Raw genomic sequence first — 24,831 nt, forward strand, 5'->3', positions numbered from 1 at the left:
AACTGCAAGGCCAACTGGGCAAAGGGAATCCACGACATTTTCACAGCATAAACAAGCACGGCTCCGCGAATGGGAGTTATTATTTTCCAGGACCAGTCAAGAACAGTACTTGACACGTATGAATATTTGTCTCTGAATACACATCGGGCGCGGGAATGAATTCTCTGTAGACCTGCGTAGGCAGCTAGGTTTGAAACGCTGCGCTTGCGCGAGACCTACCCGTGAGCCTTCAGTCCACCTCCGCGCTAGCTTCGCTACAGGAAGTTTGAGCTCTTTGCTTCTCCGTAGGCGTCCGGTTTTGTAGCTTCCCGGAGTCCTCCGCGGTGTTCCCACGCCCGACTCTCCCGGGATTTGCCGGGCTTGAAGCTGCTTTCGCGTCAGTGAGCGACTGAGGCGATGGCGGCGCAGAAGATAAACGAGGGGCTGGAGCACCTGGCCAAGGCAGAGAAGTAGTGCGTGCGAATCGCGGTGGGGCCCTGCGTGCCTGGTCCGCGCGGGCCGGGAGCGGGCGGAGGGCCGTGTGCTGCTGGCCGGGCCGGTCACACCCTGTGGGTCGCTCCCCTGCGGCGCCCTGAGCCTCTAGCTAGGCCACGTCTGCCGGGCGCGGGTCCGCAGCGTAGTCCGCGGGCATCCGGTTCTTCGCTTGTCTAGGGTCCGCACTTGTCTCTGCTTATGACAGCCGGAAGTGACCCTGAGGATGAAATCATCCTATTGAAAGCCACCGCTAGGAAAGGGGTCCGGTGTGCGTGGGAGTATAGACCGGTCCTGGAAATTCTGGATCCTGCAGACATCACATTCCCAGGGGAAGATCTAGGCTTTCTCCTCTGTGTGCTCCGCCACTCTCGGGGTCAGGGCGCAGTAGGCACCCAGCTGTGCTGGGAACCGTGAACTTTCCTTCATCATTTTGACATCGTCACTCCTCCCTCGGTCACTTTTATTACTACTACATCTGTATTGATTGAAGGATTACCGTCCATGAGAAATACACTTTGTACGCTGTTAGGTGCTTCAGAATCTAAGATCTTCACAACTTTCTTAATAGACATCCTCATTTTACAAAAGAGAAACCGACATGAGCAGCCTCTTGGTGACTTGTCCAGGGCTGCTCAACCCAAAGTGCAGAGCCCAGGTTCACACAATGGACCTGCAAGCCCTTTCTGTTCTGCCACATTGCTTCCAAGTGGTGGATAGGCAGACTTGGTGTGGAGGGTAATCCCAAGAATTTCCCTTGCTGGTGGGAGTAGACATAAAAGTAGTAAGAATTGGGCTTGTGCTCCCAGCGGATTAAAATTGTGTCCTCAATACCTTGTTAACTCAGCAGGAAAGCACTTGAGGAAATGTAGCAAGGTTTCTTAGCGTTGGTTAATGAGCAAGGCTTGGGAAAGAAGGAATTTTGTAGACAGTGGAGAAGGCCTGTGAGAGTAGTCACAGGATGTACAGCTGTCCACAGGCTGAGAGCCTAGAACACTTCATGTAGTCCAGTGGCAGTTCAGAGGATAAAGTGCATAGAGAATGGCTGGGGCCAGGTTGTGAAGGCTCATTCCCTCAGGTGATCATGAATCTTAGGCTTTCAGGAATAATCATTGGATTGACCTGGCTAGGTTTGTTTTGGCAAACAGTAGCAGATGAGTGGATGTGGGAGTAAGAATAAAGATGCTCAGAAGGGTTTGGTGAGTATGGTAGGGATGCTCAGCAAGAGAACTTACTGTTGGAGTGGGAAAGGTGGCTTCCATTAAGGTGCAGGCAGGGCAGAAAGCTCTTGAGTTTCAGGGAGAAGAGATGACAGCCTGAGTTAAAGTAACAGAGGGCAGGATGGCATCCTTTCATAACACCCTGATGGCGGGGGAATTGAAGTGAGAGCTTGACTCCTAAGCTTCTCAGTTGGGAGGTGAATGGAGGATGAGAGAGATCTAGAGCCAAGAGGTGAATGGAGGGAGGGAGGGAGAGAGAAGGAGAGAGCTAGCGAGCTGTAACCAAGAGATGGAGGTATTGCCAAGAAATGAATGGATAAATGAATGGAGGGGGAGAGAGAGAGAGAGAGAGAGGCTTATAGCTAAGAGATAAATGGAGGGAAAAGAGGCCTATAGCCAAGAGATGAATGGAGGGAGGGAGAGGTCTGTAGCCAAGAGATGAATGGAAGGAGAGAGAAGGCAATGGAAGGAGAGAGAAGCCTATAGCCAAGAGATGAATGGAGGGAGAGGGAGGCCTGTAGCCAAGAGATGAGTGGAAGGAGAGAGAACCCTTTAGCCAACACATGAATGGAGGGAGAGAGGCCTTTGGCCAAGAGATGAATGGAGGGGAGAGAGGCCTGTAGCCAAGAGATGAGTGGAAGGAGAGAGAACCCTTTAGCCAACACATGAATGGAGGGAGAGAGGCCTTTGGCCAAGAGATGAATGGAGGGGAGAGAGGCCTATAGCCAAGAGATGAATGGAGGGAGAGAGGCCTATAGCCAGGATGGGGCCATGGATGATTGAATGTACTTGTGGTAGGGTCAGGAAGGTGTTGGATTCAGGCTTGAAGGGTTGAAGTGCCTTTAGGCAGAAGAGTCAGTAGGTGACCAGTAAATGGAGAGCAGATTGGATTCTTTATTTTCTAATGATGAATGATAATAGTTCATTGTTATTCATTAAATTGTGGTCTTGTGGTTTTCTTCTGTTCTAGGAAAGCAGTCAGTTTTCTTAATGATTCTTTGGATAAAAACAGTCAAAGGCCAAAACAGGTTAGCCATCAAATCTAAATTAACAGGGTATTCATTCTTTCTAACTAATGGTGCTCAGCTGATTGGGGCTGATCTGCAGTAGTTTTAAATCTCTGCATAATAGTAAGATATTGGTTATATCTTGTTTTTGGTGACATAATATATAGTATGTAAGTGTTTTGGAGTAGGGGAGAAGGGCTAGAGTTTGACTTTGTATATTTCCCCAGTTTTGTGGGTTAGACAATACATGCAATTGAAGGATTTTATTTTTCTGACCAATAACATTCTTCATAAATTTGAAAAAATCTTACAAATCTGAATCTTGTTACAGTTAAGTGTTAAATCTGCTAAATGAATTTTTCAGGAAAAGGTTACTTCAGCGTTGGACTGTCTGGGTAGTTGATGCTTGTGTCACAGAATGAAGGGTCTGCTGAGGGCTCCCATTGGCTGAGTTGCTCCTATATTCATCTGAAGCAAGCAGTTATATGTAAGCAGGCTTTCACTGAGTTGAACTTGGTGGTGTTCAGCGGTTCTTAAACACACCAAAGTTTGACACCACTGAATTAGTTTGAACTGTACATTTGAAATTAACTAAAAATAAAAAAACACATACTACAAAAAGGACAAGTAAGATAAAGACAACACCCCTGTCCCTGGATCTGGCTTCTAAAGCCAGTGTCAGTCCTGGAAGACCACTTCTCTTTGTTGTCACAATACCTCTCTGTCTCTTTCTCTGCCTTGTTCATGGTGCTGATTGTTAGCCTGTAGCTGACCCCCTCTGCTGTTCCTCTGAGTTGCTTCATGTTTGCTGTCTGTGTCCTTGGCTCGGTAATCCTCTGAATGGCTCCTTGGAGGTGCTCTTCCAGGCAGCCTCTCAGCTGCAAAGATTGGTGTGCTTCCAGGGCCTTGAGCTTGCTAAACCATACATTTGGTGCCCACCTACCCCTGGACTTTTCCAGTTCTGTAGCTTCGGGATGGGGTTAGCTATATGCATTTCTAGAAAGTTTATAGGTAGTGCTGTTTAGACATTTCAAAAGGAGGAAAGCTACACAAGTAACTTGACTGGGTGGACGGTACAGGGAGTACTGAGATTGTGTTCATTGTAAGTCTAGGTAGAGATGGGAAGGTTTGGGACTTGTACCTGATGGCATCTTTTTGATAAGTTCTTTTTAAATAATTTGCCAAATCACTTCAAGCAGGGTTCTAACTTACAAATGTAGTTGGTAAGTTCTGTTACATGTCTTTCTTTCATTCTAGCCTGAAAACTGGTTTTTTAAAATGGAAGCCAGACTATGACAGCGCCGCTTCTGAATATGGGAAAGCAGGTATTTGTGACTGGAGTCTTGTTCTTGATGCATGATGTTAATGTAATCTGATAACTTTGTCTTAGAATAAGAATTTTATTGTTTCCTATAAGACTTTAGTAGTTAAACAAAAACAAAGGCAGAACAGGGCACATGCCCTTTGTTTTCTTTTCAGATGTGTTGAGTGCTGGGTCAGATCCTGGTTCCTGTCATACTTAACAGCAGGCACTGGGTAGTGCTGGTGGTTCACAGCTGCATGTTGTTAGCATTGCTTATGTGGTCGGTAGCGTCAGCCAGTCAATACAGTGCTGTGGCCATAAGTGTTTTTCTGTACTTCCTATTATGTAATAATGAGTTTTGTGTAAGTTGATTTTTAAAACTCTTCTCATTGGAAGCTAATCTGGAAATCGTGTTTTGACATGCGGCAGGGTTTTTTTTTTTTTTTTTTTTTTTAAAGGACAGAGATCTGAATATTTACAGTCTATTAAGTCAGAGCAAAATAACATTATTCATCTTTGTTGTACCAACTCTTAGGGTCAAGACTCAGCCCCTACTAGCACCTATTGGGCTGGGTAGATGGTTGGTCCACACTTATAACTAATTTTTCTTATCTAATTTGTCAGCAACAAACTGAATAAAAGGAAGTACATGCTAAGAATGTTAATGAAGCCAGTATGGTGATGTTTGTCTTTAATCCCAGCACTGGGGAGGCAGAGGAAGGCAGATGTCTGTGAGATCGAGGACAGCCTGGTCTGCATAGCGAGTTCCAGGACAGCTGGGGCTACAGGAGACCCTGTCTCAAAAAGACAAAAAAAAACAAAACAAAACAAAAGAAACAACACATATGAACTCAAAGCAGTGGTGACATCATGCACAAGTCCCATGCAAGCTCAAACCAGACAAAATCCCAGCATAAATAAAGAACTTTTGGCAGTTGGGCTGCTGGGAGGGGGCGGGGAGACAGTGTCTTACAGGGATGGGATTCTTGGTAGGTTAACCGGCTGCAGTAGATGGACCCACACTGAAGGACATTTAGAGACACAAATTATACCCTATAGACTGAATTATATATATAATAAAGCACATTAAATTGGGCAGGGTATGAAAAGTAAGGGTAGGTGTGGATCGGGGAGGGGATCTAAATAACCTCAAATTATATCGTATGAAAATTGCAAAAATTCAATAGATTAAAAACTATTGTTTTATTATGGAAGGATATGATAGCTCTAAGCCTATCTGCTATCATTTTGTGTATATGAAATAAAACACTATTTGGGGGCAGGTGAGATGGTTCGGCATCAGGTAAAGGCAATTGCTGCCAAGCCTGATTCCCTCAAGCTGACTTTTGCTCTTCCTCCTTTTGCCCTCCCCATCAATCCTCCCTGCAGTAAATATAATAAAAACATTTTTTTCGCCCTCCTCAATTTTGAATTTCCTGGAGCATATTTCCAATTGTGTCTCCGTTATGACCATATTGGTGAGCCTGGCTTAGAGATTGCCTAGAGCAAGCACTTTTTGGCAGATTCTTGGTTTCAGTTTATCCCCAAAAGAAAGAAACCAGGTACATTGATACTGCCAGCGTGACATGCAGAGGGTTTATTTTCCAAATAAAAGGACAGCAAATGATTCTTCAGCACTATATTTAAATATTGCATAAACTTTGTTTCTTATATTATACAGATTGTTCATATTTTATACTGAAGGATAAATTTATTAAAAATTGAACTTTATATGGATTTTGGACACTTCCTATAGCCTCTTTTGTAAATGGAGGTATACCTTTCAAGTTCCCTGTGAAGGAATTTCACAGCTTTGTTTTATATGCCTCCAAGACTAGCTGCTTCCAGAAATAAATATTTGGAGTCAAGTTCCCCATTAAACTACCATTTTATTTAAGAGTTTATACAAAGTACATTCATGCATTAGAATTTAAAAAGATGGGACAAGCAAGAATCAGGTTAGTTTCCACTGTTTTGTTTGTTTTCAACAAGAGCTTTTTGAGTGTGTTTTTCGGAAATAATGAGAAATAGCAGTTTTTGCAGAAGGGAGGCAGAGGCAGGAGGATCTGCTCAAGTTTGAGGTCAGCTTAAGCTACATAGTTGAGTTCCAGGCCAGCCAAGGCTCATGTGAGACCCAAAATAACAAAACAGACAAACAAATGATAGCACTTTTCTTAACTCAGTATACTTTCTACTTCTTGTAATCGAACTTTGGTAAGTTTTCCAATATTTGTAATACCTTATGTATACCCTTTTATTTACATTCTTTGAACATTGTAGATAAGCAAACAATCTAAAAGTTTTGTGTTTCAAAAAAGACGCAGTTAACTGTCCGAAGGGAAGATTTGTTACAGAACTAGCATGTTTATTGGACTTTAATTTGTCCATAATGTAGTGAGTTGCAGGGAAAGCCCAGTTTCCTTTGTCGAAGGTGAGGCTGGTGGAGGCAGGTGCTCTCTTCCCAGCTAGAGCACCTGCCTGCTCCTCAGGAGCAGTTGGGAGTACCGATGTGAGAAGCAGCTCTGTTTCCAAGAGGGCTGATATGCTGTGTAGACTCAACAATTAAAACTTTAAAATATTTCTGAAAATATAACCAGAAGATTATTAGGAAATTGTTTTAGGAAGAAGTAATATTTTACAGTTTTCTGAAACTTGCTGTTTGAAATCAGTATATTCTGTAATATTTCACATAAATGCAGATGGGTAATGATTCATTTGAGGGCTGTTATGGTGGAAATAAAGTCTTCTTTTTTTTTTTTTTTTTTTTTTTTTTTTTCTGTTTCAGCTGTTGCTTTTAAAAATGCCAAACAGTTTGAGCAAGCAAAAGATGCCTGCCTGCGGGAAGCTGTTGCCCATGAAAATAATAGGGCGTATCTTTTTTAGCCTTTGAAAAGGAATTAAACAATTAGATGATTTGCCAAAACCTTTTTCTTTTATAAACATAAAGTGAAGCGCTTCAGAATTAGGAAGGAATGAACAAGCTGTGCATTCTAACTCTGAGGGCGTGTTCATAGATGTGGTCGTAGGAGCATGTTTCTTTCTCTTGCTCAGGTTTTGTCAATGGGTTTTACTTGAACCAAAGGGAGGGAAGTCTGCAGACACATGCTGAAGAAGAGTGTGAGAGTCGCTATTAAAAACGCCAAAATTCTAAAACAGTCTTCCCTAGATATTTGAAACAAGATTTATAAGTTTTCTAGACTAAATGTTCCTGGTGTGTTTTAAAGCTTGTCACTTAAAAACGTCCATTTAATCTTCCTGGCAAACTGCAGTCTTCACAGTCTTGCCCTTCATCCTATCAGTGTATGGCATATAGCCTGGCAGTCACTGCAGTGCTTGTCAGGCTTTCAGTTGTCAGAGCCATCAGCAGGCACTGCTTACTGCTGCTTGCCTTGTTTGTACGATTTGCCTTTTGAAACAGCGTGGAGCAGTGATTTAGTTAACTGTCTTTGGAAAGCAGATCTCTAGAAACTATCGATTTCTTCTTTTTTTCCTTAATTTTGACATCGTTATATCCATTCAGCCTTTTTCATGCTGCCAAGTAAGTAATGTTTTTGTACTTTTCATGTATTTGCAGATGGTCTAAAAGTTAGTGTTACAGGATGGTAGTTTTTTCCCAAGCTATACATATGTAAATAGTGAATTCTTTTTTTATTAATCTAGTTAAGATAGTTGTTTTCATTTACTTCAGTTGTCAGCCAAACTTTAGAAGCCAGGTCTCTCCTAATTATGAGACAGATGTTTATATCAAATTTAGCATAATATTTTGCCCATGAAAAAAGTAATCTGCATTAGAATTCATGTTTTCTTCTTTTTTGATGGTTATGGGTGCCCATGACAGAGATGTGGGCTTTCTCATCCTTTTGTGGAGCATTTTAAAACTTAGATTTAGTCTTGTTATTTACCCTTTCTGAGACTTACTTAGTTTTGCAAACTAAAATCTCTCAAGTGTTTGATGTTGCTAAGGCATCAGTGCCCACCAAAAAAAAAGGAATAATGAAAAATGACAGTGTGCTCATACAGGCCTGCAGTGACATTTGTTTGAGCCCGTTTTCTTAGGGTCAGCTGCCTGGCCAGTAGGACTTTACCAGAAAGTTCCTCCTTCCTCTTATTTTATCATGGTCTCATCAGAAATTGTATTCTTTTTGCAGAGCTTATGAACAAGCTGGCATGATGTTGAAGGTCAGTAATTGTTCTGCCAAAACCATTGTATATAAGATGAATTAACAAGATGTTAAGGGAGAATTTATGTTAAAGTTGAAGTTTCCCTCCTTCAAAGCAACAGGGATTAGCATTGTGGGAACAGAGGACAAGGCTATGCTAAGTTCCTAGTTCCTGTCCAGGGTAACACTAATTGGACTCACAGTGTACATCCTCAGTGTTAGAAAATACTTATAAAAATGAAAAAACATTTCAGTTGCCACCTGGCATACTTACAAGCTGGCATCATAAAGCTATAAATTGTATCTCATCACAACAGGATATGTTTTTTAGTTGCTTATGGGTTATAGAAAGGGAAATGTTTTAAATATTTTTTATTTTATAAATATCCGTGGGAATGAAGAGAGCCATAGACTGGCTGTTGATGCTTTGCCAGATTCCTTTTGAAGGGAATATTTTACTGCTATGCCACATTTTATTGTCTTAGAACTAGGTTAGGAATTAATATCCTGATGTTTTGAGATAGAATTTATGGAGAAATAGTGGTATTGTGGTTGACCTCTCTCATTCAGTTTTACTTGATTTGATGCAAAAGTAGGGAGCTGTAGTTAATTGTCTATGTGCATATGTATGTACACATGTTCATGGGAGGTGCATGTGTGCCCACACATGTGCTTTAATGTATAGACCAAAGGTCAATGTTGGGGGTCCTCACATTCCATCCACTTTGTTTTTTTGAGACAGAATCTCTTGCCTGGCACTCACTGATTGGGGTGGACTGGCTGATCAGTAGTATCAGGCATCCACCTGTCTCCCACCTCCCCAGTGCTGAGATTACAAGCACACATCACTGTGCCTGGCTTTTAGTTGTTAATTTTTAAACCTGGATCTCAAATGACCTTCTAATGTAGTTATTACTGTATATTTCCTGTATTCCCCCTCCCCACTTTCATGTTATAGATGCTCAGTGTCTGTGTATTGAGTGGGTAAGTAAGCTACAGGCAGAAATAGTCCATAAAACCAGAATAACCTTCAAGCAGTAGATTTTGTTAGGATTATCGTCTCTGTTTTCTCAGACACCTTCCAGTATACTATATTCAAACACTTGGAGTCTGATTGAACTTTGAAATTTTGTTTTTGCTTCATTTTATTTTCTTTCTTTCTACTAAGGTACAGGACTGTTTAATCCCTCTGGACTAAACATAGCAACTTTATATAGTATCTTTCAGTCTTATTCTTTGTTTCCATAACTAAATAATAAAAAATTATGGTTTGGTGTTGGTAAGGATGAAGCTGGAAGTTTTGTTAGAAATAGCCTCATGAATTTCTAAGCTTGAAGTACTGACCTGTAGATTTGAGAACAGGCCCTGGCTTTCTAGTGTGAAGACAGAATACCTGAAAACCTTATATCTAGCTCTTAATGATTTTTTTTCAGTTATTTCATTATTATTTAAAAGTTTTTGATTTGGAAATATTAGGCCCACAAGGGCCCAACACTTACATAGTGATAAAGACACAAACTTACTCTCTTGATTATACTAATCCCAGAAGAGAACGAACGTCTAGCTTCTCTTAACTCAGGGCATAGAGGAGTAGCCGAGTTGAGGGAGGCAACCCAGATGTGCAAGGCAGTGGAGAGTCGGGTGTACAGAGCACCGTGGCTAGTTCTAAGAGGCTACACACATCCCTACACACACCCGCCACGAGGGACAGCTGCTGCTCAGGTCTGGATTGCTACTGCCAAGAGGGACTACAAGCCTGCTCTTAATTATGGCTTGTGATAGTTTTTTTTTAATATTTTATTATTTTTATTTTATGTGTATGCGTGTATTGCCTGCATGGAGGTAAGTGTACCTGTGTCATGTAATGCCCATGGAAAACAGAAGTGACTGTCATATTCCCTGGAACGGCAAGTTACAGACAGTTGTTAGCTGCCATGTGGGTGCTGGGATTTGAACCTGGGTCTTCTGCAAGAACAGTCAGTGTTCTTAACTGCTGAACCATTTCTCCAGTCCCGGGTTGTGATAGTTTTTAAAATGGGCCATGAAACAGAATTTTTGTGAAAGTAGATGCTTTAAAAATAATTGAGTTTTCAGGCTAAACGCACTTGGAAGTGGAATACAGCTCTTAGGCTACTGAATTGGATCCTTGGTATAGGCCTTAGGAAACAGTAAAGAGCTGTTATTTGATTTCTACTATTTGTAGAGCTTCAGAAAAAACCCAGGAAGTGATAATGAACTGTGTGTAGACATTACCTGATACATATTTGATTTGTTAAATTAGCTTCACACATATAGTATAACAATGTGAAACCATTCTGTGTTAAATGTTTGATGTTATTTAATGGTGGTTCATGAGTTTAATCCCGGCACTTGAAAGACTGAAGCAGAATTACTCTGAGTTAGTCTTGTCTGATAGTGAGTTCCAGGTGATCCTGAGCTAATGTGAGACCCTATCTCAAAACAAAATGAAGCAAAAAAAAGAGAGAGAGAGAGAAAAATTGAATTTCCAATGGTTCATTATGCATTTCTTAAGTTGGTACTTTTTTTTTTTTTTTTTTTTTTTCCCTTTTATGCATGGTTTACCTAAAGGAGATGCAAAAACTGCCTGAGGCTGTTCAGTTGATTGAGAAGGCTAGCATGATGTACCTGGAGAATGGCACACCTGACACAGCAGCCATGGCCTTGGAACGTGCTGGGAAGTGAGTGCTATAGCTGTTGTGGGAAGCACTGACTTGCAAAGGACTCTGCTTCCTTTTGTGTTGATAAAGTCCTTTGGAAAACAAGTTTTTTGTCTCATGCAAGTCAAATTCTCTTGTCTAATTCAGGCTTATAGAAAACGTGGATCCAGAAAAGGCCGTGCAGTTATACCAACAGACAGCTAATGTGTTTGAGGTAAGTCCCAATTCTGTTCTTTTCTTTTGTCACTTAGAGTATCTATATTCATAATATATTGGAAAATAAAAATACGGTAGATGCTTTCAAGGTTTTTTTGTGCTCACAGCCTGTCTCTTGTTTTTTTTCCTGTTAGAGGTTAGTGGATGGGCTAGCAGCTTTGGTGTCTACCTTCTGTTCCTATTACTTTAGGAACTTTATATGGAAGGGTAAGAAGATGTCCACAGTAATAACCGCCAACACTCCCCTTTCTTTAATTTTTTTCAGAATGAGGAACGCCTCCGGCAGGCAGTTGAGCTACTAGGAAAAGCCTCAAGACTGCTTGTACGAGGACGCAGGTATGGCTTTCTGAACTGTGCCTGTGTATTCATGTGTGCTTTGAATTTACATTTGGGAGTGATAAAAAAAAACTTTGGGTATAACTTATTTATCTTTTTGATATAAACTATAGAGGTACCTGGATACCCAGTGGAAAAATTAACTTCTAGAGAATAGGCACTTTCAGTTAAATACTAAAAGATCTGGTTTTTCTATCATATAATACCAAAATATCATGTATTCTTTTACTGGCTAAGAGCAGTTCTGTGATATGAAAGAAGATTGACCTAGTTTTTTGACTAGTTTATGTTTCTCTTTTGAAGAAAAATAGATATATTGGAGTAAGTAAAAAAATGCCCTAAATAACCATGAAAATTGTCAGCCTCTTAATACTTGAGCTATGTCATTACATAGGGTCTTTATTTTTTTAAACATAGAATCTAAGGTACAAATAGCTGGATACTAGGAAGCTAGACTCCTATCAAACTTTTCCTTAGTTTTTTTACTTTACCTTAGTTTATGTTTAGTAAATAATTTTTATCATTGATAGAAGTCTGTTTGCCAAGTTCTCATTTAATAATATTGAAGATAAGCACCTTTAGCACCTTTAGGAGATTAAAAGTTTGGTCTGGAGACCTTTTTAATTAAAGTTTAAGGACAAGTTTATTAGTTTAAAAGCACCCCCCTCCCCCAGGGAAGTCAGGGTACAAATCTCAGCTGTCCAGAGGAGGAGAATGGAGGAGAGAAGAGAAGGGGAGAAGCTGTGCTATTGAGCTACCAGCATGGAGCTCAGGCATGTGGCAGGCAGAGTAAGGAAGTCCAAGGTGTCAGAACAAGCATACTTAGGTTCTGGCCAACATCTGAAAGAGACAGAAATAAAGGAAATAGTGCACTGACTCAGAAAGGCGAGCACATCCTGCCGAACCTCATTGCTCCTCATCTTCTAGGGACTGTGCTGGGAGGTGAGAATTCTGGGAAGATAAAGTATAATATTTCATTAGAGGAATAATTATTTCTCCTGTCTCTTTAGCATGGTTTAAAGGAGACAAGTATCTTAATTAAAATGTGCTGTAGCTCTCCAGTGACCGTAAAGACCCAAAGTATATTTTGTTGAGGAATTAAAATTGAATGAATCTATCAATTCCTTTCTGAGGCTTAGATTTTTCCTTTAAAAAGACTGCAGATTCTAAAATACAACTCAAACATGTTTAGAAATGCAGACTAAATCAATCTGAGTAACTTTTTTTAAAAAATAAATAACTTACTGAGAATTTCATACATGCATATAAGGTGTTTTGATCAAATCCATGCCCACTCCCTCCCCTCCAACTCCTCCCATATCGCCCCATCACTTTTTTTTTGATAACTTCATGTACTCTTTCTTCTTATTTTTTTTTTAATGGGCTTTTGGCTTAAGAGTAACTTTTCATGTAGCTAAAAGTTCTCATATATTTGTAAGAACTTTCATTGGTTATTTTTTTGTATTATTGGTCTAAATGGAATAAAAGTTTGGTTTTGTTTTTAAATTAGGACTTTTGTATTAAAACATTAAGCAAAATTGCCAGGCTCCCAGCACTCAGGAGGCAGAGGCAGGCAGATCTCTGAGTTCAAGGCCAGCCTGGTCTACATAGCTTCCAGGCTGCAGAGTGATAGAACTTCAGAGGCACGGGAAGTCAGCTTCTGACCCTCAGAAGTGCAAACATGGGTGAGCGTGCACGCATGCACACACAGGAATTACCTGATAGGAAAGTTGAAGTCATCTGTGTTTCATTATAGGTTATGAATAATTTATTAGCTACACTTGAAATAGATGGCTTTATGTGCCAATCGCATGGATTTTTTAGTGATGTTGATCAACTTTCTTGACTTATAAGTTCATTTGAATGTACAATGTTTCTCTTGTCTCTTTTACTACATAGTTAGAAGCATATGGAAATGCTATTTTTATACTAAGGAAATAATTCATATTGAATAATGTGAACTTGAAAGTTAAATATAGGAAAGGCTTCCAATACTGAGATTTCTACTGGAATGAAATAATTGGATTTTATACTCATGGAATGTTCAGATGTAATTTGTTTCCTAAAACAGGAAGAATACAGACCCATGTAAGTTCGCCTTTTATCAGTTTTCTATTTGAATAACAAACTCCATTGATTTAGCTTCTTGAAGCAGCACTCACTGGTTGTCTCATAGGTTCTGTAGGCCAGAAGTTCTGAGGTTAGGTCTCTATTTGGGGTCTCACTAGGCTGAAATCAAGGTGTGGCATAGGGCTACAGGCTCATCTGTGGCATGAGCTCTCTTCTAAGATCCCTGGTTGTTGGCAGAATTATATTGGTGCAGCTGTGTGACACAGATCCCTGTTTGCTGCCTGTTAGTCATAGATCACTGTCAGCATTAGGAGGCCCTTTCACTTCTTAGGCACGTACCCCCAAGGGTGGCTCTGAACATGGCCATTGCTACTGATTCTGACTTCAGGAAGGACCCAGGCACATTCGAGCTCACCTTATAAGGTCAGCCCTATAGACAACCTCTGGTTCAGTCACCTGATAAGTAACCAGTTGCAGGAGTGATGGCCTGTCCTATTCAGAAGTCATGTTATACTTGAGGGGAAGCAATATGGGAGGTTTGTATGAGGGGCAAGAATCTCAAGAGTTGTCGTAGAATTTTGATACCTAACTCAACTTACTCTTCCAAAATTTATGAAGCTCATCTTTGGGAACATAGAATGAATTTCTCTAGTGACTTTTATTTTGTGATGTACTAAGTTGCCAGGGCACAGCCCACAAAAACTCATTTTTCACACATTCGTAAATAGAGATAGTACTGTAAAAACAAGCCACTGTGTATGTATATCTGTATGTGTAAGCATAATTAGCATGCTGAGAAAATGGAGCACATTGGGTATTATTGCTTGTAGTACTCTCTCGTGTGTGTCCTGCCTCTTGCTCTTTTTCCTCCATTGGCTTATATGAATTCCCAAAGCTAAGCCCCTGTTCCCAGGACCTCAGTCTGTTCATGATCATGAGAGGAATGAGTACAGACTACAGATTGACCGTCATGAGTTAGGTACTGGTGGAGGAGTCTTGGAATTCAGAGTATAATAAACTTGTTCAGGGAGATGAAATTTGGTTAGAGTTTGACCTTGGAGCGTTTGGGGAAATAGTTAGTCATCCCTTTCTTTTCCTTCCGCTCTACCATGGGCTAGAATGGGAGGGAAGGAGAAAATGTGAGTGAAGACAGCAAGGAAGCCTGCTGAGGTCAAAGGTACAGAAGGGCTGGTTTAGCTTCGGACCCACTGAGGTAGCAGTAGAGCCTGAGGGTGAGGGTGCGTGGGAGAGTAAGGGAGTGGACTTGGGGCGCCTAAAAGTTCTCTCATTTGGAAGGAAAGGCACCTGGAGTGATGCAATCTAGGGTTGTCTAATACATCTCACAATGTTGTTCCTTGAGTTAGGACCCATTAATGGGTGGTCCTAGCAAAGTTAAAACTCCTTTTGTACTAACTCTTAAGTTCCTTTGCCTGTGGGTTGACTTGATGCCCCAGAGGGGAGCCAGGCATTTGAGAGACACAAGCCTGATGAGCAGAGTGAATGGAAACACTGCTGTGGAGCAGTTGGTGAAATGCCTGTCCTAATTCTAAGGTATAAGAGCCGCACAGAGATGACCTCTGCCGGGAATCTTGCACACTCGCCCTGTTTTACATTTCTTTGTTTTGTCTTTAGGTTTGATGAGGCTGCACTGTCCATTCAGAAAGAAAAAAATATTTATAAGGAAATTGAGAATTATCCAACTTGTTATAAGGTATTCTTTGAAAATGCCTAGTTTCGGCTTTATCTAGATGTATTTTAAAAATTTATTATTTTTATTTTGTGTGTGTGAGCATATTGCTTGCATGTGTGCAAGTGCACCCGTGTAGTGCAGTCAGTGTCTGCAGAGGCTAGAAGAGAACATTGGATCCCCTGGAGCTGGAGTTACAGATGGTTGTTAGCTGCCACTGGGGCTGGGAGTCTAATCTGGGTCCTCTCCAGGAGCAGACAGTTCTTTTAGCTGAGCCATCTCTCCAGCCCCTTTAAATAATTTTTACATTGGTATAAATCCTTAAGTCAAGGGTTCTGTGGCTATTTGTGTGTTTTTATGGAATGGTATTTTATATGCTTCTGTTTCTGATCATGACAGGGAAAGCATTCACAGCCTGTCTTTCTTGATCACAACTAAGCAGACTGAACAAATACAAACAATAGCTACCACAGATTCTGAACAATAAATAAAAACAGGTGGTCTATAGGGCACTAAATGCTTGAGAAGCCACCGACTTAGGAGTGCATTCCCTGGACTTTGTATCTTCTCTGATGACACTGCCCTGAGAGAAGCCCCAGTCGTGGCATTGGGCCCGAGAGGTTGTAATTAAAACCCCCAGAAGAACCCCATAGCTTGAGCTTTTCTTTCTTTTGCGTTTTGCGTTGCTCTAGTCGTGGAGCGTGATGGTGGCTCCAGAGAACTCCTAGTCTCTGGCTGGTGGAACTGGCAAGAGGAGCCAGGAGAGCAAGGAACAAACCCAGAGAGTAGAGAGTGACTGCACTCGTGGAGCAGACCCAAAGCAGGAGTGACTACTTTGAGACTTGAAAGGAGACTGAAATTACTACATCTTGTCACCTAGTCCCTGAAGGGCATATGTATGGGACAGACCCAAAGCTCATCTCTTTCTCCCTATTATTTGGTCCAGGACCCCACCTCAGGGAATGGTGCTGCTCACAGCAGGCAGGTCTTCTCTCAGCCTAATCAAGATGACCTCTCACAAGCATGGCCAGAGGCTAACTAATCTAGAGAATCCCCAGAAAGTGTGCCCAGATACTTGTCTCCTAGGTGATTTTAGCTTAACAAGATCACTAAGACTCAGTGATCTTGAAAATAGATCAGTAAAAGAATATACAAAAAATGATTTTAAAATATTTTTTAGGCTGGGTATGATGACACATTCCTGTAATCCCAGCACTCAGGAGACTGAGGAAGAAGGATTATAAGTTTGAGGCCAGCCTGAGCTGCATAGCAAGGCACAGTTCCCAAAATCAGCACTGAAAAGAAAAAAAAAAAGCAAGAGAAGAAACACCACCAACAAAATACCCTGTGTGAAGAGCTATTTTAAGGTTTTGCCAGTGATGTAGAATTATAGGTCCTCTTTTTAAAAAATATATTTTGTGGGTGTGGGTAGGTGTGTGGGTGTGTGGGTGTACAGCACCTGAGGAGGACAGAAATACCAGATCCCCTGGAGCTGGAGGTACAGGCAGTTAGCTGCTTGACTTGGGTGCTGGAAATTAAACTCAGGTCCTCTGCCAGAGCAGTATGTGCTCTTGACTGCTGAGCCATCTCCAGACCTCTCACCCTCCTTTCTAAAATTCCCTTTACAAGATGAACTGCATATAGGTATTTCAAAGAAAGTCTCTAAAACTTGCACTGGTTACATTCTTAGTCTTTATGGTCAAAATAGTCCTTAGGCCACTAAAGCCAGTATTATCTGGGACTGGTTAGAAATGGCAGAATCTCTGCTGCTCAGCCAGCCTTCAAGCTACCAGAATCCCGAAGTGGCTTGTGCACACATTATTGTTTGAGACACGGGTCCAGGATATTTCCTCCCAGGTATGTGTGGAAGTTACTGTAGAGTTTGTTTCTCATACAGGAACTAATCCTCTAAAAGTTAAATTCCAGTTGCTTTAAATACTCCCAAGAAGTCTCTGTGAAAATAGTTATAAATTTAGAGCATAATCTTCTCTTTTGTTTCAGAAAACAATTGCTCAAGTCTTAGTTCATCTACACAGAAATGATTATGTGGCTGCAGAAAGGTGTGTCAGGGAGAGCTACAGGTAAGATGGGGCTGTCTTGATTGACAGCGCTGACAATTCTATTGACCTTGAATTAAGAGCACTACTTAGACAAATGAGCCATGGAACTTTTACATAAATCTTCCAAGTGATAAGAGTACTGTTTGAGAGTTTTTTGTTGTGTTTTGATTTTATTTTCTTGCAATGCTGGGGATGGAAGCTGGGTACTTACATCCTAAACAAGCCATCTACTACTGAGTGAGGGTCCTGCTCCCATTTCAAGTTTTACAAGTTGCTTTTTTGCTTTTGTTGTTCTCTGAAGGGTCTCAATTGGAGTGAATGATATCAGTTTTTTATATTTGCATTTTAAATGACCACAACAAAAAAGAACAAGAAAAGTTTTTGTATCAAATGTTGCAAATCAAAATGAGGTGTTTCCTTGTGTGGTGCAATTAATGAGTACTGATACTTGAGGCTGGGTGGGTTGTTTGTGGGAGCTGTGCTGTGCACTGCACGGTTGGTGGCATCCCTTCTCTCTACCTGCTGGTTGCCAGTAGCACCCTCAACACCTGTAACAGTCAAAATGCCTGCAGACCTTGTCACACTTGTGCTGGTGACAGTCATCCCTGGTGTAGAAGCCTTTTAAGGAAGAGATGAAGTGTGCCTTTGTGTTTTCCTGTAGCATACCAGGGTTTAATGGCAGTGAAGACTGTGCTGCACTTGAACAGCTCCTTGAAGGGTATGACCAGCAAGACCAAGACCAAGTGTCAGATGTCTGCAACTCGCCCCTTTTCAAATACATGGACAATGATGTAAGTGGGCCTGTTTAACTTTCTTCTTTCCTCTTGAAAGGGAGTTATATTTTTTTTTTCACATGAATTTGAAGGTTTTTCTACCTCTACTTTTCACCTCACACTGTGCTCATAAAGGAACCAACCAATTCCATTGAGTTTTTCTTTGTGTTTAGGTCATATGGACGTCCACCTTATGACTGCACAGTCATCCACTTATTCTCTACCTGCACTGGTCATGTGCCTGTTTTAACATCCCACCTCGTTTCTCAGCTTCTTCTCTCCGCTCTCCTCTGTGTGTTTCTTGGTTTATCAAGTTGCTTTTAGGCTCCTTGTCTGGAAGAGGTCCATCATGTGTAGCAATTCCTTAGGTCTTCAAGAATCCCACTTCTAGTTGTGTGAGTGATGCAGATTATTAAGTAAGCATCTCCAAGCCTGGGATAACTTATCTGTAAACATGAGTGAGTTCTGCTTGGCATCTAGACTGTTGTAAAGAATTCTCCAGTCTGTGTGTGAGAAATAGCCTCACACATTGCATTACAGTTCAATCTCTAGCTCCCTCTCCTTCAGTACATTTATCTGATTGTACAACTTTAGAGTCTTGTCGCAGTGTCAAATTCATTTAAGACTTGTAGTTTTCTTATAATGCTATCAGTAGAGAATCGTTTTTTGTTTCATTCTAGATAAATTATTATATATGCTTTATTTTTTCTTTATGAGAAAAAGCAAAGTAGTGCTGCTGTATGTGGCACTACTTGGCCTTCAATTTATGGTCCTCCTGCCTCAGCACCCCTAGTGCTGGAATTACAAGTGTGCACCAGTACTCCAAGCTCTTTATATGCTTTTAAAAATGTATTCCTGTGTGTATATATGTATATGAGTATGTGTGTATATATATATGGGGTATCTTCCTCATTTGTTTTCCACCTTATGCTTTGAGATAGTCTCTCTCTGAACCTGATACTCACTGATATGGGTAGACTGGCTGACCAACAAGCCCCAGGAACCCATCCTGTCTCTGCCTCCCCAGTACTGGGATTACAGTTGTGTGCCACTACACCCAGCTTTTGTGTGGGTGCCGGGAATCCAGCTCAGGTATTTATACTTACACTTTACCAATTGAGCCACCTCCCCAGCTCCATGCTCCTCTATTTTTCATGTGGGTTCTGGGGATCAAACTCAGGTCCTCATGCTTGCAAAGATGCGTATTTATTAACTGAGTTGTCTTCTTAGCCTTCAAACTTGTATACATTTAAAAAAAATTGTCCATAGCTTACTTCTCATTTACTCAGTAGACCTTTTCTTCATGCCTTCTAGAAGTATTATTGAGTATATTGAGTTATCTCAAATTCCCAAATTAGGTTTATAATTGATATTTTCACAGCTGTCAACATGTCACATCATGGTTACGAGGCATCTGATGCCAGGGTGTCTCTAGTTAAGTGATATTATAAGGATGGAGGGTTAGGCTCTGGTTTGTTTTTAAAAATGTTTATTTACTATTGTGTATGTGCACATGTGGAAGTCAGAGGACAACTTTGTGGAGTTGATTCTCCTTCCACCTTTACGTGGGCTCTGGGCATTGAACTCAGGTTTTCAAGCTTACATGGCAAGCACCTTCTTCACTGAGCCATCTCACTAGCCTGGCTCTTTTTTATAATGAACTGTTGTTTAGATACTGTATGTCAGAATTGTAGTTTTCCAGCTTTAAGAACCTGTTTTATTGTTGACAGTATGCTAAGCTGGGCCTAAGCTTGGTGGTCCCAGGAGGGGGAATCAAGAAGAAGTCACCAGCTACACCCCAGGCCAAGCCTGATGGCACCACCAGTACAGCTGCTGAGGAGGAGGAAGACGAGTATTCAGGAGGCCTGTGCTAGTACTCTGCTTACAGAGAGCTAAGAAGAGACAAGGAAAACCCTGGCATGCCACTTTCATGGAATTGGGACTCATTTTGGGGTATCTCCTCCACTGAGGTTATGGTGTTGAATGCTAATGTATGGAAGTCTTTGACTTCCACCATTTCCCCAAATCAGCCATTACATCTTATACCACCATTTCCCCCTTTCTATTCTAAGAGGAGAAATTAGCAGAAAATACACTGTCACATTTTAATAGTTGATTAAAAAACTTACAGGCCTAATTCTGAACAAATTATATGCTAAACGAAGCAGGCAGTAGGCATAGTTATTCTCTCTTAGGTTCTTGGACTTTATTGTTAAGATAATTTTCACTGCATTTTATTTAAGATTACTGCTGCTACAAGTGACTGCTTGGTAAAAAATAATTCTTTAAAAAACTTGTCTAGTTCTCTGCACCGTTTTTCCAGTTGTCATATGGTACAGTGTCCTAGCTGAGGCTCTCAGGAGCATCAGTAAGGCTGAAAAGAGGGGCAGATGCCAGGTCCTTGTCAGACTGCACTCCACAGCCATCATCCAGTTTCTAAAACTCTGGTGATGCTGCGTGGTTACACCTTACACAGGGACTTTGGAATCATTGATCACAGCTGGGAAAATTGTTGTCAGTCTCATAGTCAGGTTAAATGAGTGTGGAGTGTTGGCCCCAGATATGATATACAACTTAAAGACCTAAGAAAATTGCAGAATAATCTGCTCCTAGTCTGTCAGATTGTTCCATTCATTGTACTGACAGTCTCAGCCTGTATCATGGCTGTGAAGTAGGGTGAAAATTCAGGAAGGAAAACCCTTGGATTCTTTTTCTAGGATCATAAAACATGTATAAATAAAACGCTTCAGTGGAGAGGGAACTTGTCTAGTTTTGAAAAAGAAATTTATCTACCATGATATTAGGTACATTTAATTATTGACTCTTTTAAGAGATGAGATTGAAACAGAAGCTGTTTTGAACTTTATATTATTTAGCCCCCCAAAAGATGCATTTAAATTTTAATGTGTGACTTTACAAATGTTGAGAGTAGAGTATGATAATGGTTCTATAAATGCCTTCAGTCCTCTCTGAAGTACTGGCATTTCTTCAGTCTTAAATAGTGACTGTCCAAACCTGCTTGGCTCATGACCAAAGCGGGAGCTGCTTGAAGCCAGTTCCATGAGTTAGATTGACAGGTGGCCTTCCTGCCAGGCTGGCTCCTATCTAACTTATCAGGATGGTGGCATACTACCAAAACTAGCTGAAAGGGAAGAATTGGTTTTGAAAGACTACTAAGACTGGGTGGCCAATCTTCTCATACTTCACAGACTTCCAAAGTGACAGTTTTGAAGCATTCCTCTTTTTGCCCCATGTGACTTAACTTCCATCCCATAATTTGTGAATTAGAAGAGGCTGCAAGTCACAGCAGGGTGCACTCTGCAGGCTCTGCTGACAAGAGTGGTCTCCTGTCACCGTGCCCCTCCCGTCTCTTTACAACATACTTTATTTGAAGCTAGTCTGCTTTGTTTTTCTAGATTTCTCCAAATCTAGGGAGAGCATCATGACACTGGTCCCAGTTCTGTGGGAGGGCTTAGGTAGAACAGCTTCCTTTGCCAGGTATGCTTTAGTGGTGGATGGTACTGTACAATTTCCATTATGGCCTGAGGCCAAACACTAAAGAACTTTATGTTTTCCCTTACCTGCATAGTTCTGCAGATAACCACCTCAGTTTCTGTAATTGCATTGAGACTAAGGATAAAGCTGTGTTTAGGCATTTTTATTTAAAGAAAAATTGGTGTTCCAAACATTGCATCATTGCTGCCTAGATCCAACCAGAAACTTCTGGGGTCTCATATTAGTGCTTATTTGAGCTAATTAACAATCTTTGAAACAGATTTGACGGTACTCAAAAGTTATTTTAAACCATTTTATAGACCATGTTATTCAATATAACCTTGTGTAGGGGTTAATTTTGTTCCTCTTACATGATCCCTGCAATCTGGAGCAGAATTAGCCTCAATTTTAAACAAAAAAAGGGGCTTTACACAGTTGCATGCTCTCTTGGCCACCTTTAAGAATGCAGAAACAAGGTTTCAGCTGATCTTCATGTCAGGGTTATTCTGTTTGGTATCTCATAGGAACATCTGTTCTACGTGTATACATTTTATTTTTCTACTTGCATAAATCTTTGCTCTTGAGAACTTGGTCAGAAGTGGAGAACTTAGTGTTTACACCAAGAAAATGATTTTCCAGAATTCTCGTGCCCTCCCTAGCAAAATGGAAGCCTGCATGAATCTGCTCAGAATTTTTGTGCTCCATTGCCCTACTGCCTAGTAACTGAAGTTGGTCTACAGAGCACATTTAATGTATTGAATTTGTACATATGCAGAGTATGGTATTTGTGTATGGAATCTCTGTTTGATCCTATTTTTTTCCAGCTCTTTGATGAGTAAAATATTAAATATGTTGTTATGGAAATGTATATGATTGCTTCTCAAGGAAGATAATTATGAAAATAAAACCTGAAACTATATAAATGTGTTAACATTTTTATTTTGATTTGCTTGTTCATTTTCTTTTCTACTCTATAGAAGTCAGGTGCCTTTGGGGAGTATTTGGCTGTATAACATCCTCCCTCAGCCTGAGCAGACATTGGTAATATAATTTAATATTTAAATTTAGGATAAACTGTAGTTTAAAAAAATCCAGAGAGACTCTTGGATACAGTGTGATTTTTGTTTCTTTCTCGGTGGTGTATTCTGACCTATGTTGTTAGCAAGGCATTGGTAGTCCCATGAGGTGGCTGAAAGGTAACAGGTAGCCAGTGTTCTCGTGTGGCTTGTACAAGGCCCAGTATGGACTCTTGATGTGATGAATTAAGCTTAAATATATTAAAAATATCATGAAAAAAAAAAGAGGCAAGCATTGATTTTGAATATGGAAAGCAAGTCTTTGTGTGCGCGCGCGTGAGTGTACACACACACATATGTAACTGCTAGGAGACTTTTGTGCATTGAAAGAATTTACATGGTTTCTAATTAATATTCCATGGTACTAGAATTCTTTAGTTCTAAGTAAAAAATTAGTTAAATTTCCATGAAGTTTAAGACTTGAGCATTTCATATCTTATTCTCAAATCTCTCAGTGGGCCTAATTTGTGTAGTCTTAAAACTTAAGTTTCACAATCAGTGTAAACACTTGAGTAACGCCTGTGAAGATAACAAATCCAACTATAGTAATTGAGCTTTCAAGTTTTCAAAACCTGAGCTTATATTCCCAATCACATTTAGAATGAAAACCAAAAGGTTACTATGTCAGGTTTGTTAACTGTTTGACGAACCTTAAATATAAACAAGCACAGATTACCATAAGGGTTATAAAGCTTATTCCTGAAATTAGAAAGGATCAACATTAGCACTAAAGTTGACTCACTCTATCAAATTGAAATGCTTATTTCTGTACCCATTTTGGGTAAGTCATTGAATTCAGCAACAGAAAGAAAGTGAACACATCATCTTAGGAAGTTTTGAATGCTGTTGGGAACATAGTAGTCAGAGATGAATGTGTGGGCCCTGCTGCTGCAGGCCGACTATGTCTCGTCATGGGGGCACACAGCCTTTGCTCACTTGTATTCTTATGCCGTGTCAGTGGAGAACACAGTCCCCACGTTTGGGCTTGAACTCTGTTAACTATAAAAGAAGTAAAGCAGTGGTCCAGAAAGGAAACAGGTACTTCTTTCCTGAATGAGGTTTATTAGAATGGATGGGCCTTTAGGTGGGAAGGAGATCATTAGACAGAAATACAATATATGGTGATCTAAACATGGTGGTGCCTTAAGGGGAAGGAGGTTTCCCTTTAAAACCTGCAGAGGAGCTTCCTTAAAAGTGAGAATGAAAGAAGAAAGTGATGGGCATCATGAGAGGGATGGCTGGGGAGGAGGGGCTTGGGGAGGCCAGAGGAGCCTCTGTCCAGAGATCAGCCTTCAGAGTGTCTCGAGGAGGCTCTGGACCAACCCCAGAACAAAGGAAAGGATGTTTTATATCACATGATTTAGTTCAACACAGCATACATGACAAAGAGCAGAGGATGCCAGGACTGCTTAGGGCCATCTTGGAAACTGCTGTTACGCCACAGCAGACTGCTTCTTCACTCTCTATCCCAGAAAGAGCTGCAGGGGAGGCCTGGCCTATCTCTTCAGGATGTGAGATTTGGCCTTTTAAAAGTAAACACCGGGGCTGGAGAGATGGCTCAGCAGTTAAGAGCACTGACTGCTCTTGCAGAGGACCCGGGCTCGATTCCCAGCACCCACATGGAGGCTAACAACCGTCCTTAACTCTAGTTCCAGGGGAATCCAAAGCCCTCTTCTGACCTCCGCAGCAGTGCACAACACGGATGCACTCACATAAATGCAGACAATACACTTGTACACATAAAAATAATAAAAATAAAAAAAACCCACCTTTTCTTACTTTGGGGGGCAGGCCCTATTCTAACAGATTTTAGTTTTGCAATGCAGTGGACCATGGTATATTAATATCTTCTCCCTTAGGTTTTTTTATAATCTATGTTTTGTAGTTAAAAGTCAGAACAAGATTTTGTACCTACAAAGCTGAAGTTAATCTGTATGTTTATTACCTAGTTGGCTTCTGCATCTGTTCATTTTTCATAGATTTTTAGGACATAATTTAGTAGTCATTAGTAGACACATAATCCAGTAGACACTGTATTGATCAATTTAATAAAAAACAACTGCCCCTGCAGACAGTATGGTGGTCACATTTTATGAAGGCAGGGCCTCATCAAAAATTTACTGACCAGGAAGGGTCATGCTATGCTGTAGTAATAACTCTCAACTGTGATTTCAAATGGCCAAGATTCATATTCACTCATGTCACATGCTCACCACAGGTCGCCTGAAGGTTCTGCTCTCAGGGCAGAGGGGACAAGGGGGCACTGTGGCCAAGGGGAT

At 40.8% G+C, this 24,831-nt stretch overlaps 1 protein-coding gene across 2 annotated transcripts; it reads left to right on the forward strand.

The window, feature by feature from the left end:
* Positions 1-272: 272 nt before the first annotated feature.
* On the forward strand, positions 273-22,129 carry Napg (NSF attachment protein gamma). Of its 2 annotated transcripts, XM_008834680.3 has the most exons (13): positions 345-452; positions 2,662-2,719; positions 3,956-4,023; positions 6,787-6,871; positions 7,522-7,539; positions 8,150-8,180; positions 10,751-10,860; positions 10,987-11,053; positions 11,321-11,391; positions 15,094-15,172; positions 17,150-17,229; positions 17,870-17,999; positions 19,712-22,129. In XM_008834680.3, exons 2-13 carry the CDS (start codon positions 2,682-2,684, stop codon positions 19,853-19,855), a joined length of 921 nt encoding a protein of 306 aa, XP_008832902.1. In that variant the 5' UTR covers positions 345-452; positions 2,662-2,681; the 3' UTR covers positions 19,856-22,129. The 2 variants fall into 2 exon arrangements, with proteins under 2 accessions (XP_008832901.1, XP_008832902.1); XM_008834679.3 differs by lacking the exon at positions 2,662-2,719 and having other exon boundaries at positions 273-452.
* The last annotated feature ends 2,702 nt before the right edge of the window (positions 22,130-24,831 follow it).

Source organism: Nannospalax galili, unplaced genomic scaffold (genome assembly GCF_000622305.1).
Source record: "Nannospalax galili isolate Female #2095 unplaced genomic scaffold, S.galili_v1.0 scaffold155, whole genome shotgun sequence".
Lineage (NCBI taxonomy): Eukaryota > Metazoa > Chordata > Mammalia > Rodentia > Spalacidae > Nannospalax > Nannospalax galili.

Bases quoted from the DNA above. Each gene is read 5' to 3' on its own strand.
- Napg (XM_008834679.3), top strand. From the start codon at position 397: ATGGCGGCGCAGAAGATAAACGAGGGGCTGGAGCACCTGGCCAAGGCA. The intron at 453-3,955 runs GTGCGTGCGAAT...CTTTCATTCTAG, and splicing joins CTGGCCAAGGCAGAGAAGTA to CCTGAAAACTGGTTTTTTAA. The intron at 11,054-11,320 runs GTAAGTCCCAAT...AATTTTTTTCAG, and splicing joins AGACAGCTAATGTGTTTGAG to AATGAGGAACGCCTCCGGCA.